The 16,273-nt window shown below is 39.5% G+C and overlaps 4 protein-coding genes across 4 annotated transcripts; all 4 read left to right on the top strand.

Moving 5' to 3' along the window:
• The first annotated feature begins 9,560 nt into the window (after positions 1–9,560).
• On the top strand, positions 9,561–10,681 carry LOC113051235 (histone H1-like). Its single transcript, XM_026214789.1, has one exon. It carries the CDS (start codon positions 9,614–9,616, stop codon positions 10,226–10,228), a length of 615 nt encoding a protein of 204 aa, XP_026070574.1. The 5' UTR covers positions 9,561–9,613; the 3' UTR covers positions 10,229–10,681.
• Positions 10,682–11,302: 621 nt separating this feature from the next.
• Positions 11,303–11,887, top strand: LOC113051243 (histone H2A-like). Its single transcript, XM_026214797.1, has one exon. It carries the CDS (start codon positions 11,331–11,333, stop codon positions 11,715–11,717), a length of 387 nt encoding a protein of 128 aa, XP_026070582.1. The 5' UTR covers positions 11,303–11,330; the 3' UTR covers positions 11,718–11,887.
• A 485-nt stretch (positions 11,888–12,372) lies between these two features.
• Positions 12,373–12,997, top strand: LOC113051240 (histone H3-like). Its single transcript, XM_026214794.1, has one exon. The coding sequence runs from the start codon at positions 12,427–12,429 to the stop codon at positions 12,835–12,837; it is 411 nt and encodes a 136-aa protein (XP_026070579.1). The 5' UTR covers positions 12,373–12,426; the 3' UTR covers positions 12,838–12,997.
• Positions 12,998–15,805: 2,808 nt separating this feature from the next.
• LOC113051251 (histone H4) lies at positions 15,806–16,199 on the top strand. The gene has a single exon (XM_026214805.1). The coding sequence runs from the start codon at positions 15,846–15,848 to the stop codon at positions 16,155–16,157; it is 312 nt and encodes a 103-aa protein (XP_026070590.1). The 5' UTR covers positions 15,806–15,845; the 3' UTR covers positions 16,158–16,199.
• Positions 16,200–16,273: the final 74 nt, after the last annotated feature.

Below are 16,273 nucleotides of genomic sequence, written 5' to 3' on the forward strand. Positions count from 1 at the left end.
CTGTCACTGTTTTTCTGCCATCAAGTCTAAAATATTTACCTTCACCATTCAAACAACAAAGTGTTAACTTGTTAAAATTTAGACCCTCATTTAAATTTAGGCATGGATTTTAAACCCATTTTGGACGGCAAACTTAAATTTCACAAATCCAATCATATAAACACTCTTTAACATATTAATCCAGAGAGTGATTTAAATCAGTGTTATAAAAGACAAAACAAGTCATTATTACCAGTAGCAGACAGAGCTGGATAACCAATCCTCTTAAAGCTCGTCCCATGTTTGGCATTGTCTTTTCATTAGTTTTACTCAGAATTATCGACTTCTGTAAAGTAATTTCACTTAACACATCTGTAATGATAAAACACTCATTCCAGAGGTTAGTGACTCAATTGAAACAAAACAGGAACAGAATTGTCCCCCAATAATATATATATAGCCATCCTCATGCATGCACATACTTAACACATTTATATTTTAACAGCTCATATTTAAGGTTTTCCTTTTGGTATTAAATCGGAAGGATTTAAACTCAAACATTGTCTGTGCATTTTACCAAGTTTGTACCTAATCTCTTATCTAATCTCAAAGTTTGCCTGTTCATTAATGATTTTTATTTTGAGAAAAATCAGCTGGGTTGTTTTGGTCTTAAAATTATTGCTCTGTTTTGGTTACTCTTTCTTAGCAGGCCAATAATAGAAGAAGAGCACTATCCCTGCCTCCACTCAAGCACTCTCTCTCTCTCTCTCTTACTGTGCAAAATATTATTTATTTATTTATTTTGACAATTTTTGCCAAACTTTAACTTAGACTATAATATAAAATTCATTACAACATATAACCCTAAATTATTCAAATAAGTTAAAAATGTCAAAGTTTCTAGATCTAAAATCTCAGTTTAAACTGTTTAAAATACATAATGCTAGGAACATTTCTTTAAAATTATTTTTACCTTACATGCTTAATTCCCTTAACCTTTGTTATCTAAACCATCTCTTGATTAAGCAGAAGCAGTCTTCATTTTTAGCCACCACCATATCTTGTTATCATCTTGTGTCATGCCTAATGACCTGCATGAGTAAAGACTATGATATAGACATATTAGTTCAATATCATTTTAGCCTCATAAGAAATTTTTGTCTCAAAATAATGGCTGTCATCACATGGTCTCAGATGGTTCTTGAAAGCCCATTGCCACTAACTTTTTATAAATAAGCTCCTTGTCCTCAGGGTGTGATCCCCTGGCATAGTTGCATCAAGTTGTGGACGCTTGTCACAACAATCAGTCAAGGAATGCGGTTGCTGGTGATCAAGTCTGGAGGAGCTCACATTTTGAGGCAGATTGCTGTACTTCCTACAGTTCCTCTCTTAATGATGCTCTAGGCCTATCAAGCATCCGCTCAACTCCACTACCATCTCACATATAACACCTCCCTTCAGGGCAGGTGCCCAGTGGCGGTGACCCCCTGCCTTAGGTTGTCCCCTATTGGCCAGAAGAGGATCTTACCCGTCATTGAGAAATCACCTCATGCACACTGGTAACCACTCTTTCCCGTTGCAACATCCTCGACAGTCTTCTTCCAGAATCCAGTATTTCCTGCAGCTTAGGAAAGGTGCACTCAAGAACCATGAGAGCCATTGACAGCACCTACTAGTGTTAAAACATTGAAAAAGGTTAATCAAACTAATATTTAATCGCTAAACTCAATTGGATACCTCCAAACTATCATGCTGAGATTACTCAGTGAATTTATTTTTCACACCCGTCCATTCATTGTAATTTTCTGTTGCTTCTGTAGCTGCAGCCATCAGGCCCTGTATGATGGTGGAGACTAAAAATAAGACAGATAAGTTACTGGTCATAGAACAAATAGCAATACAACTGTTTAACTATTCAAAATTATTACATCTATAGCTCAGGGTCTGTATAATGATTTTAAAGACCTCATGTCTCTTCAACAATTGCTTATTGTTATTCATTATTTTTATAATCTCTTATTTCTTACATGCATTGGGCAGTTGAACATTTAACTACCAATTGCCCTCTTAATGCATTAAATCTGAACTCTTTTTAGCATGTCCTTTAGCATCTCTGCCTATGATTTGACTGAAACACTGTGCTGTACTATAAATATCTTATCACTTAAGCTTACTTTGAATGGGAGAGAGAGAACTCTGAGGGATTCAGGACTCGTAACAATGCATTTTCATTCATTTTTAACATAATTTCATCGTACTATCATTTTACTCTAGCCCAGTTTAAAACTTGTCAGAAATTATATGCATTTTAAAAATAAACATCTTTATATTTGTATTTTTACTTTATTTTCGCAACTCAAATGTTTCTCAAAGTTCTTTGCAGTCATTGTCATTACTTTTACATCAACTTGTATTTATCCATTCACTTAATTCTGGCCATGGCTTCTGAATTTCAACATTGGTTTTAAATCTGTCAGAGGTTATCTGACCCAGGTATATTACTTTGGGTCTTGCTAGCATGCTGTCTTCAAAGTTACTTTGAAACCCCCGTTTATGTTACTTGTTTATAACTTTATCATCTCATAAACAAAAAATAATTTTCTTTTCTCTTCTTTTTTCTTTTTTTTTTTATGATGCTGCGTAACTATAATTTTGCAATCCAACAATAAAATTACTCTTTTGGCCAAACATTAGTAAGTATAGGAATTACATTTTGTTTTTTGTTTTTTACTCAGAACATGTCTCTGGTACTTTCAAAGCTTAAGCCAGAATCATGGTGGGGGCCAGCATGAGATAAAACAACGGCTTCATTGTAGTCAAAGTAATTTTATCTTTTTTAACAGAACATAAGCTTCTAAATTTTTCCAAAATGCCACTGCCAATTCGTGTGCCTACAGTTTTTTTTTTTTCACTAACCCAGAATTCTGTTCAGTATTCCTTGTCAGGACTTTCAACAATTATATAGGAACTGGAACAGGTCTTATGATATTATTCTTTGTCATTTAAACCTTCTATGCACAGAGAATCAGATTAAATCATCACTCAGTTACTTCTGGGATTATTTTTAACAAATCGGCACATACATTTATAAATGTTTATTTCTCAGGTTCTTTCTAAGTTTAAAGCCAATCAAGTTTTTGTTTTAACATTACAATCAGAATTAAAGCTCAGACTGATCATTCTTTAAATGAATTCAGAGAATATATATATATTTTTAAAGTCAGAGCTTCAGAGCCAAACTGTTTACAGCATTTGCTCTCTTCTGTTTCATTATTTCTATCAGGGCTGACCAGGTTACCTAATTTGTCAGTCATATTTCTATCATAAACCAAAAACATATTGAGGCAGCGATCTTACCAACAGCACTTGACTTCTGCGTGATGAAATTGCAAAGTATATTCCAGAATTTCCATATACTGGTCCAATCCAATCAGGGTCATGAAAACTACATTTTAGCTCTTTTGGGGTTGTTCCTGAGGCATCCCAGATCAATCAATACTTTCCCTTTGCATATATCCCTATATTTTTATAGGTGCACATATGAATTATCACTATTTATTTTTAAACACTAATTTTGGACACTCTTTTCCCTAACCACTGACCTGGCCTATTTCTAAGCTCGGGGCGCCCCTGTCTGTAATGGTGGGTGATCGAGAGTTGGAAGAGCGAGATACGACTAGAACCCCCGTCTAGCGTCTTACATTCTTCTCGGGATTTCCCATACCCCTACTTTGGCTTCCCTGGCCGTAAATGCACTGCCCTTTATGGCCTCTCGTGCTTTTCGGCTCTCTGTGCTTTGACCCAGCACTGCCCTTTACGGGTTCACATGCCTGTTAAGAATGCGTTTTTGTCCCCCCCTGGACTGTGCACACCTAGAAACAAATTTTTACGTCTCTCTCTAAGACCTATAGGTGTGCACCTGTTCCCTCTGTAACTGTACACATCTCTAAATATCTTATATCAAGACCTACCGATGTGTACTTGTACCCCTTATACTCACAAGGTTACTTATTTACAGGTATATTGTGACACCAATTTACCTTACTCCACCCTGGAGCTGGTGTCTACCCCCTCACGTCTGAGTGAGTCTATCGTTCCTCCTTCTCTCGACCCCCTCCACTTACAGACAGTTCCTAACCAATAATATTAAATCTAAAATCTTTCCTACCTTGGTTTGATGATTGATCAGGGATGTCACCAAAGAACTATTGCCCGCCGATCCTCCACCATTAACTGTAGGGGAATATACAGTTAAAACCCAAGGACCAGATATGTCGCAATGAAGACCAGGAGTCAGAGATGAGTTCAATTAATAATAATAATTTTACTTGAAGAAAATAGTTTGCAATTTCATCAGCAGAAGTCAGCTTCAACACTCTCGAAGGAGTTCACAGGCCGCCCCCAGTACAATACAAAATCAACCACAGTTATACCCTGACAGAGGATACTAATTGCGTCAATACATGAGTCAACAAAATTCTGATCGGTTCCAAAACCTAGATGAACTCTCCAAAGACGTATATCTGATATGCTGGACACTGGCAGTTGATCGTTTGTCCTGGGACTGTCTGAGCTTCTCCCTGTACAGACAGATACTAACACACGTACACAGAGAACTTATCTAAAATTCAAGGCTTTCTAGCACTGGCGAGTGTCTTATCATTACGGTTATATACACACACATAATATGTGGACATTAATCTTGAGGAAAATAAATACAGCACACATAAGGTTACACATTTCACTCTTGCTATAACTTGATTAATAGTCAAACAAGAAATCATGTAATAAAATAATTAATATCAGTATGAAGGATATGGCAAATCGGCATCCACTCCTTCAAAAGCACTGGATATCCGGTTCACGAACGAATCATTCGATGTAACCGGATCTTTTTGAACCAGTTGAACCAACTGAATCGTTTTAAACGGTTCTCATCTCCAATGCGAATTAATCCACAAATTACTTCAGCTGTTAACTTTTTTAATGTGGCTGACACTCCCTCTGAGTTCAAACAAACCAATATCCCCGAGTAATGCATGCACTCAAACAGTACACTGACTGAACTGCTGTGAAGAGAGAACTGAAGATGAACACTGAGCTGAGCCAGATAACGAACAAAACATTGACTCGTTCACGAGTCAAGAACCGGTTGCATCGGTTTTCGGATCACCAGTAGTTCTTTCGGAAAGTTCAAATCAATAAACTGGTTGAAGAAAAATGTTCACCAGTTCTTTTGTGCTCAACATAATGGTGTTGACGCGCTGAACAACGTAACATGCTCATAACATTAGCACAGAATCAGTTCAGAATCAATCACCAAAAGAATCAGTTCAGTTCAGACGCTCTGTGTGTCGGTCTGCTTCACACTGAATCACACATGCGCAGTATCATCGGCTCCTCGGTTCTTGAATCAGACGCGTCTGACAGAAACGGTTCTTGACTCAAGAACGATTTGGTGAACTGGTTCAAGTAGATCCGGTTACATCGAATGATTCGTTTGTGAACCGGATATCACAAACTGCTTTGTTTTGAACTCTCTCACAACAGACACGGAAGAGAAGACAATGCTAAATAAAGTCGTAGTTTTTGCTATTTTTGGACCAAAAATGTATTTTCGATGCTTAAAAAAAATCTAACTGACCCTCTGATGTCACATGGACTACTTTGATGATGTTTTTCTTACCTTTCTGGACATGGCCAGTAGACCGTACACACATCTTCAATGGAGGGACTGAGTCTTAAACTGTGTTCAGAAGATGTACGGAGGTCTTATGGGTTTGAAACAACACAAGGGTGAGTTATTAATGACGTAATTTAGATTTTTCTATGAACTAACCCTTTAAATGTTCTTTGACAGAGAGAGAGAGAGCAGTTGATACACAAGAGCGAGACATTCTCTCATAAAAGCTGATCTTAAAAGAAAATGATCATTTTGCCATCATTACTCCCCCTTGTGTCGTTCCAGACCTGTATGACTGGCTTTCTTCTGTGGAACACAAAAGAAGAAATGGTCCAGAATACCAACCGTTTTGGTTCCCACTGACTTCCACTTTCTAGACAAAATACACTTTGAAAGTCAAAGGGAACCAGAACTGTTTTGTTCCCGACATTCTTCAAAATGTCGTCTTCTGTGTTTCACGGAAAAAAAGTAAGACATACAGGTTTAAAACGACGTGAGGATGAGTAAATGATGACCGAATGATCATTTTTGGGTGAACTATCGCTTTAAGATCAACATTATTCAAAAAATCTTTTGCACATATAGTCAGTTAAACAGGTTTGCAATAACATGAGGAAATTATGACAGACTTTCATTTTCATTCATCAACTGTCTCTTTCAGTACAGTGAGGTGGTTTTTACCAAAGTGATCTAAAATGTATATTTAAATTTTTTACTGGATAGGTCACATTGATAACTCCAACTGACAACATATTTGCTGAATGAAATCCAATGCTACTTTCTAACATTTTTTTTTTTTTTTGTATGTGAATGATTCTGAAAATATTATTTAATGCCTGATCCTGATTTCCACGTTTCCACTACTTTGTAGATTGTAAGGTAAATTACACCATTTTGAATCCTTCATTTTGTCATTAAAACTGAAACTTCTGTCCCTTTGTTATTTCATTATTTTGACTTGAAGATTTAAGCACACCGACAGTGACTATATATAAATATATACAAAAAAAAGAGTTTCATTATTGTAGAAGTATTATACATGAACTGCAGCTGCTGTATAGAAAACTGCTCAACTACAGTGAAGCCTGTTTAATTTAATTTCATGAATCCTCATTTCACTGAGGATGTGTTGCCTGTTCTTAAAGATGTGTCCTTCCACTTCTCCAGAGATAGTATTCATGCTTACGGTTGTTTCTCACTGAAGGAAGGTAATTGTAATAGATCACTGGGCTCATTACAGACACTAGTGTGACCTTGTGAAACAGCACAGATCCACTGCCAGCAGGGACACTAAACCTCAGTTACATGTGGTCAAGATGTCATCTAGGATACATTGGAGATGAAGCTTGTTATTTTAAGCAATAGAAATATGGATGTTCCCCGTGAGATGTCTGTGTGTTGCCCACCTAGGAGGACATGTTAGACCACACATCACTCAAAGCAAAGGCCAGCAGTATCTACAGGGGCTCGTTCTGACAAACAGGTGATCACATGACACTGAATGATCATATTTATAATTAATGTTGCTTTTCAAGTGTCGTCCTCTGAATCACTTCTCTGGTCTCCCTAACTCCTCCTCGCATCTTTTCTTTGTCTTACTCCTAAAAGGAGGAAGAGCGCAAGATGCAACGATCACCTCCTGGCACCTGGCCCAGTCCTCAGCCCTGGACGAACCTGGCCCTGCTTTTCCCTTTCTTCCCAATGTCAGCCTGGTTCATCCACAATGTCTCTCAATGGCCATCATCACTGCCATCTGTGGTGTGGTGGAGCTCAGCGCAAACACAGGGGACAGACTCTGACCCTGATCCAGTTTTTTTGCAGATCAGCCTGTATACCTGTAACAGAGCCATCTTGTGTAAGGCGCCACTGGTCTGACAAACTGCTACATATGTCCTGCCATTCAAACAGGATCTTATCCGTGCTCACATATTCCTTGTACATTCACATAATTTGTGCGAGAAAACAAATTAATGGGGCCCAAATATGGTTAATCTCTCCACTCCAGACTCGGGGTAACAGGGTTGTTATGTCCAGACAGAAAGACCTGACCAGAGACCAGAGTGCTGTCTGCTGGATCGGAAGACGTCAAAGAAAGAAACAAGGCTAATGGCGTACTTCAGGCACGCTTTTAAACTGACGGTCACACCGGTACTGACACCATGGACTGATGCTGACCAATGACACTTGATTTAAACACATACTTCAGACACAAGCAAGTTCCCATTCAAAATTTATTTTTTTGTGTTTATTTTGTTTACAGTAATAATAATTTATTGAGAACAGTGGGAATGACTAAAAAGACTATATATATATATATATATATATATATATATATATATATATATATATATATATATATATATATATATATATATATATATATATAAATGTAAGAGAAGTTGGGATGAAATGAGCATGAAGTCACACTGTAAATAATAGTAGGTCTTTAAAGGGTTAGTTCAACCAGATAGCAAAATTATGTCATTAATAACTTACCCTCATTCGGTCCAAACCCGTAAGACCTCCGTTCATCTTCAGAACACAGTTTAAGATATTTTAGATTTAGTCCGATATATGCAATATATATATATATATATATATATATATATATATATATATATATATATATATATATATATATATATATATATATATATATATATTAATGCATTAGTTAATTATCTTTTCAGCATAAACTGTTTTAATAATTATTATTATTAGTAGTAGTAGTAGTAGTAGTAGTAGTAGTAGTAGTATAACAATATTTTGTTAAAATGTTCAATTTTGTTTTTGATTTATTTATTTTGAAGTTACATTAAAACAAATGCAGATCTAAAGCAGACACACACTGATGAAGTGAGTCTGTGACTCTGGAAAGATCAATCACTCGAGTTTTAATTTAAAGTTTAATTTACCTTACATCATTAAAACAGCGGCAGCTGGCCAATGTACTTTACAGCATCGGATCAAATATAAATACAAGCAAAAATAAAATAAAAATCACAGATACAATAAAAAATAAACTATTGGCAGGATATCGAAAGAAAAACAGTACAAGAACATAAATCAACTAAAAATCAATCATCATTGAAAGAGCAATGGAAAATAGAGCTGGTGAAGGGTTATGTGGAGATAGAAGCTCAGATAGATAAGAGGGGTTCAGATGTTTAGGGGCTTAAAAATAAAAACTTGGGGTTTGAACTCTGAACCGGACAGAGAACAATCAGCACGAAGTGAGACCAGGTCTGTTATGATGAAGTCCTCGTTGATTGAAGTGACACATGAGTAATACCACAGGATTATAAGTATTTCTGATCAAAATACAATGAGCATTGTTAATCCAAATATAACAAAAACACAATAAGTGACGTTATCTACATGATGTAACAAATCCACAGATGATGTGATGATGACAAGCTCCAGACACAGACTCCGGGAGGAGCGGACAGACTGTGCTTCAATCAGGACAAAACAGGGAATGAAGGAAACACTGCACACGTCCCTCAGTGATGAGCATCGACCTAAACTGACGTTCAGACTGTTTGCTGGACACACAGATGAAGATTTCAGTCTGTATCAACCTTTTCACCTAAACATGGCATCGAATTTACACGAGACTTTTCCTACGTGACTGCTGCTCGCGTTTGATTCGTTCTGACGGAGACAAAATAAACATTTCCTTGTCGAGTCTTTTAGTGTCCAAAGAAAGCCAAGAACCTCTGCTTGGTGTTCACTATATTTTTACTGCCTTAAACCACTTCACCAATCCAGTTTTGACCAAAATGTAAGAGAAGAAAACACAAGCGCGAGGCGCTTCTGGAGGCGCACAGTCGCAGAGCGATCAGGTTGAGTCTATAAGGTTCTCATGTCCTGTTTAAGAGCGCGAGCGGAGCGCGAAAGTCTATCATTACTGAACCAAGCGTTCGGAAGACTACAAATCCATTACTAGAGATGGCAGAAACCGCCCCAGCTGCAGCCGCCCCGCCGGCCAAAGCGCCCAAGAAGAAGTCCGCCGCTAAAGCCAAGAAAGCAGGTCCATCTGTCGGCGATCTGATCGTTAAAACCGTGTCCGCATCCAAGGAGAGGAGCGGCGTGTCTCTCGCTGCTCTGAAGAAAGCTCTCGCCGCCGGCGGCTACGACGTGGAGAAGAAAAACTCCCGCATCAAGCTCGCCATCAAGAGCCTGGTGACTAAAGGCATCCTGCTGCAGGTCAAAGGAACCGGCGCCTCTGGATCCTTCAAGATCAGCAAGAAGGAGACAGAGACCAAGAAGAAGCCGGCGAAGAAAGCGGCTCCTAAAGCCAAGAAGCCCGCGGCCAAGAAACCCGCTGCTGCCAAGAAGCCCAAGAGCGCAGCGGCAAAGAAGCCCGCCGCTAAGAAATCCCCCAAGAAGGCCAAGAAACCCGCTGCCGCCGCCAAGAAGGCCACGAAGAGCCCCAAGAAGGCGAAGAAGCCCGCGGCGCCCAAGAAAGCAGCCAAGAGCCCCAAAAAGACCAAGGCCGCCAAACCCAAGACAGCGAAGCCTAAAGCTGCCAAGCCTAAAAAGGCAGCTCCCAAGAAGAAGTAAAAACCTGCTGTTTTATTCCCCAACGGCTCTTTTCAGAGCCACCCACAAACTCGAAAGAAAGAGCAAAACTATCTGTCTGCACTTTGTGGAAAGTGAATTATGAGAAGTGTATGTGAGGTTTCCTTGACTCACAAATCTTTACACCTCGACTGCATTTAGAAAAGCCAGAGTTTTTATGGTTATTATATTAAAAGCTTTAATGAATCATTGATCTTAACTTAGTTATGTTACAAAAGCATTTATTAGAGGTTTTTGCCTTGACATTTTTTTCTAAATATTTTATAACACACTGACTGTCGTCGGTCATGTTGCTTCCAGAGCTGCCCACTAATTTTCAATAACTTTTTATATATGGTAATTTAGATCTGTTTGCAAAATAATATGCATAAAGTAATATTAAAATATAAATACAATATTTGAAAATTCGTTTATTGTTGAACAATAAACATTTTTGAAAGATTACAATTAAGGTATTTTTTTAATAGCTAGTTATCTAGTAGTTATACACCTTCCCAACAATTATGCTTTAAGTAGTGTATAAATAGTGTGCTACACTTCAAAATAAATCTGTCTATGTTACAAAATACAATCTACTATGTTAATATATAAAAAAAAATCCGTATTTATATATTAATTTTACCTTCATTTTAAATAACGCCCTGTGTTTTCGGGTTACAAGGAATAATAGCATTTCACCGTTCATCTTTGGTTTCCTCTTTTTGTGTAATTTGGATGAGTGGATGTGATATTTTATTGTCTGAATCACTTCTCAAAACGTGCTTAAAGTTGCAAAATAAGTTTTAAAAATTGCTAAATTTGTTGATAGCTGCTTTTGGGGAAAAAAACTTTCTAGGGTAGTCTGGAAAGTTGCTAAATTTAGCAACGAAATTGCTAAATTGGCAACACAACGCTGCACAATCCGCGCGCCGGCTGTGGAGGCGTGGCTTTGGGGTTTGGTGTTGGAGGGAAGTTCAGTGATTGGATTGAAATCTTACAGACTGTAAACCAATGAGCGACTCGCATTCTCTTTTAAATACAGCAGAGCGGGGCTCGTGTAGACATTATTTCTACATTTTTACTGTGGAGAATCACATCTTCGAAAATGAGTGGAAGAGGCAAAACCGGCGGTAAGGCGAGAGCGAAGGCCAAGACTCGCTCCTCCAGAGCAGGGCTGCAGTTCCCCGTCGGTCGTGTTCACAGACTTCTCCGCAAAGGAAACTACGCCGAGCGCGTCGGTGCCGGAGCTCCCGTCTATCTGGCGGCTGTGCTCGAGTATCTGACCGCTGAGATCCTGGAGTTGGCTGGAAACGCCGCGAGAGACAACAAGAAGACCCGCATCATTCCCCGTCACCTGCAGCTGGCGGTGCGCAATGACGAGGAGCTCAACAAACTCCTGGGTCGAGTGACCATCGCTCAGGGCGGCGTGCTGCCCAACATCCAGGCCGTGCTGCTGCCCAAGAAGACCGAGAAACCCGCCAAAGCCAAGTAAACCGACTCCGCTCTGTTTCTGAAACAAAGGCTCTTTTAAGAGCCACCCATTTTATCTGATGGAGAGAGCTTTTTTCTTATTTAACCAGTAGTGTCATGTTCTCGCTTAATAGGTTACATTATCATATACACATTAAATATTCATATAGAATAAATATAAGTAAACATGAAGTACAGCCAACTGTGGAGTAATATGTTATTCTTTGGAGGATGTCACAAAGCCTCTTTTAAGAGTCACCCATTTCAAGTTTATTTAATCCGTAGAGTCACGTCGTTTAATAACACACATCATTAAATGTCAAATGTTCATGAATAACTACATTGAAATAAAAATAAAAAAAATAGGCGCTAGCTGTGGCACATTGCATTTGTAAAATATATTTTTCTTTGGATGGTGTCTTTTTTTGGTTGTGATTGTGTACAAATAGTAAGGAAATTCAGCAAATACAACGTAAATACGAAGTCTAAGTAAAGTGTGCTTGTGATGCTGAAGTAGCAAACCAGAACTATGCATTTTGAGCGGGAAACAAAAGGTTGTTTGAAAACAGGAGGTGTACATTCATTGGCTAGCGCAGATGTCACACATCAGCCAATCACAGACCTCAGCACCTTTATGACGCCAGAAGCTGTGGTTGTACACGGCTTTAAAAGCAAGCGCGTAACATAGAGCAGCATTTCTACTTACTCAGAAAAAGAAGTATATCTCAGCGATGGCAAGAACCAAGCAGACCGCTCGTAAATCCACCGGTGGTAAAGCCCCGAGGAAGCAGCTCGCTACTAAAGCCGCTCGGAAGAGCGCCCCAGCCACCGGCGGCGTCAAGAAGCCCCACCGTTACAGGCCCGGGACCGTGGCTCTCCGAGAGATCCGCCGCTATCAGAAGTCCACCGAGCTGCTGATCCGCAAACTGCCTTTCCAGCGTCTGGTGCGAGAGATCGCTCAGGATTTCAAGACGGACCTGCGCTTCCAGAGCTCCGCTGTCATGGCCCTGCAGGAGTCCAGCGAGGCTTATCTGGTCGGCCTGTTCGAGGACACCAACCTGTGCGCCATCCACGCCAAGAGAGTCACCATCATGCCCAAAGACATCCAGCTGGCCCGCCGCATCCGCGGAGAGCGCGCTTAAACCCGCCGCTGCCAAACACCCCAAAGGCTCTTTTAAGAGCCACCTACATCACTCTGAATGAGACCGTTTCCATTTTAACTCCTTACATGAAGCATCGAAAATAACAATACCTTAACATCTGAAGAATATTCTGCTTCGCATTAAACTTTACGTGTTTGAAGCTTTAGATCATCGTTACTTTTAAGAATAATCACAGCGAAACGGCAGGTTGTGTTAACAATTTTTAACCCTGTTGTGTAAGGGGTAGTTCTCTAAACAAATTATAAGAAGTAAATACCTTATGCTTGTGATTGTGTAATGTATAGGTAAAGATAATTCTGTTATATATGGGGGAGTTTAGCCGTACCGATTTGTTTTCATGTGAAACCCTCCGTTGACTTTAAGACACATTCCTGCAGCTCAAGACAACCAAAGCATGACTGGACCTCTACAAGTGAGATCGTTAGGAAGATGAAAACTTGAAAATAGATGGGTATAATAACCGTGATCCTGTGAATTTACTTTAAAATACACTCTAAACCGCAGTGGTTATGTTACCCCCAACTTGAAGTGAAGTGACATTCAGCCAAGTATGGTGACCCATACCCGGAATTTGTGCTCTGCATTTAACCCATCCGAAGTGCACACACACAGAGCAGTGAACACCCACACACACTGTGAGCACACACCCGGAGCAGTGGGCAGCCATTTGTGCTGCGGCGCCCGGGGAGCAGTTGGGGGGTCGATGCCTTGCTCAAGGGCACCTAAGTCATGGTATTGAAGGTGGAGAGAGAACTGTACACCCCCACCCACAATTCCTGCCGGCCCGGGACTCGAACTCACAACCTTTCAATTGGGAGTCTGACTCTCTAACCATTAGGCCATTAGGCCCAGCTTGAATATATATTACACATAAATACACATATTTGAAAATGATTAACATTATAGATGGTAAGAACCTGAAGTTTATGAAATAAAGAGCAAGATGAAGTATATTTTGATCACAAAGCAATCCTAACAAAACGCTGCTGAAGAATAAAGATTTTTTTCAAGAGTAGGAAAAGTACTTGTCCAAACTATATGACAATATGAAAGACACGGATAGATTAAACTGTACTATAGTAAAGTGTAAAAAGTAACATAATGCCTAACACTTCCTATTCTGTAGATTTATTTATTGTCTGCTTACGCAATCGACTTGTTCCCGCCAACTCAAAAGTCTCATCAACAAGAACAACCAAGAATTTTGTTGTTGAGGTTTGAGTCACCCCAGTAGACTCAATAGTAATTTTGATAAGTCCTTAGGGTATAATTTTATACCACTAAAAATAAATAAAAATTAAGCTTATTTGTTTAAACCACCAATTAGCATAAACAGTTAGACCAACATTTGCATTCTTAATCAATTAATTCAAATACGAGTGAGAGAGAACTACGTTTGTGTCGTCAGCAAACATCACTGGAGTAAAAATATGTGAAACATGCAACAATTCATTTACATAAATAAGAAATAGCAATGGTACAGGTATGGAGCCCGGAGGAACCCCACAGTGTAGACTTGATTTGCACTTAAAACAAACAAACTGCCCTCTATTACAAATGTAATTCTTCAACCATTTATATGTAAAATCATAAAAAAAAATACATATTCATGCAACTTTCAAATAAAATGTAATGCTTAAATGTATCAAAAGCTTTTGACAGGTCTAAAAAACAATACAAATAAATGTTTGATTTTCAAGTCCAAGGGTAACCTTGTCAACCAGGTGACGCAAAGCCATATAAGTACTTTTTTGTGTTTTGTTGGATCATTGTTCTGTAGAAGTATTTCTGCTGCTTCAACAGCTTTCAGACTTCTTCTTCTTTTGTTTTTATGGCGGTTGTCAAACCAACTTAACGGTGCATTACCGCCACCGACTGGGCTGGAGATGTGAATCAGGAGCTATTGAGTTTTCAGACTTGCCCCACAGCAACATTTTCATCTGATGTTGTTTGTAGCCATGGTTTGTTCAACAAGACCTGTTTGGCCCAAAGATCTCCTGAAGACGAAACCTACACAAAGTACAAATAAGTCTGCAATTTTAACATGGTGAAGATTATCTTAAAAATGCTTTAAAACACTGATTTTAATATGAAACACAGGGCAGACATCGTTAGACCAGGGTTTGGATTAAACCCCATCGTTTCCTGCTCTACTAGTGAAGAGGGGGGCGTCATGTGACGCGCGCTGGTTTCAGTCAGGTCCTGTAAGCAGATGTAAAAGTCCTCCCTGCAGCATTCGTCTCCTACAGTGTTGCCAACTTAGCGGATTTGTCGCTAGATTTAGCGACTTTTCAATCCCCCATAGCGACTTTTTTCCAAAAAAGCGACTAGCGACAAATCTAGCGACTTTTTTTTGACAGACCTTATTTATTCTCTGAGACTCTCCAGTACTGCCGAACGAGCACAAGCGCTCGCGCTCTCTCTCTCTCTCTCTCTCTCTCTCTCTCCCCCCCCACAGGCAGCGCGCGCACACGCATCTCTATCTGCCCTGTTCAGCGAGCAGAGAGGAGCAGCACTTTCAGTTAAAAAAAGATATTCTGTTGCTTCAAACTCTATTTTACATACAAGTACAGTCGAAATCACAGTTCAACCATTGTCTTAATCTTATGTGTATGTTATTTCATAGTCGTGAATAGGATTTTAGTGCACAGATTAACATCTTTGAGAGCTGGTATGTAGTCTTAATGGACCGCGTTTCAGTCATTATAATATTAATTCCGTTGTCTGACAACAGAAACATTAAAATATAATAATAAAAAACGTTTTATTGAGAATTTTTGCAGCATTAAAATGCAGTACATGAGCACAGAAAGGGCGAGATAATATGACGCACCTACGTCATGAATATGGTAATTACCATATGACGTCATCTAGCGACATTTAGCGACTTTTCAGGCAGGGTTTAGCTACTTTCCATTGAAAGAAGTTGGCAACACTGGTCTCCTATTCGTTTTCGTCGTTCGACTGAAACAGGAAACTTCATCATCATGTCTGGAAGAGGCAAAGGCGGTAAAGGACTCGGAAAAGGAGGCGCTAAGCGTCACCGTAAAGTGCTTCGCGATAACATCCAGGGAATCACCAAACCCGCCATTCGTCGTCTGGCTCGCCGCGGCGGAGTCAAGCGCATCTCCGGTCTGATCTACGAGGAGACCCGCGGTGTGCTGAAGGTGTTCCTGGAGAACGTGATCCGCGACGCCGTCACCTACACCGAGCACGCCAAGAGAAAGACCGTCACCGCCATGGACGTTGTGTACGCGCTCAAACGACAGGGACGCACCTTGTACGGCTTCGGAGGATAAAAGACGACAACCACAAACCCAACGGCTCTTTTAAGAGCCACACAAACTCTCACTTAAAGAGACAAAGCAGTGTTTAAGTTAACGGTTTAATGTAGAAGCTATAATTTCTAGGCTTG

The sequence above is a fragment of the Carassius auratus genome, chromosome 32, assembly GCF_003368295.1.
Source record: "Carassius auratus strain Wakin chromosome 32, ASM336829v1, whole genome shotgun sequence".
NCBI classification, from domain to species: Eukaryota; Metazoa; Chordata; class Actinopteri; order Cypriniformes; family Cyprinidae; genus Carassius; species Carassius auratus.

Bases quoted from the DNA above. Each gene is read 5' to 3' on its own strand.
- LOC113051251 (XM_026214805.1), top strand. From the start codon at position 15,846: ATGTCTGGAAGAGGCAAAGGCGGTAAAGGACTCGGAAAAGGAGGCGCT.
- LOC113051235 (XM_026214789.1), top strand. From the start codon at position 9,614: ATGGCAGAAACCGCCCCAGCTGCAGCCGCCCCGCCGGCCAAAGCGCCC.
- LOC113051240 (XM_026214794.1), top strand. From the start codon at position 12,427: ATGGCAAGAACCAAGCAGACCGCTCGTAAATCCACCGGTGGTAAAGCC.
- LOC113051243 (XM_026214797.1), top strand. From the start codon at position 11,331: ATGAGTGGAAGAGGCAAAACCGGCGGTAAGGCGAGAGCGAAGGCCAAG.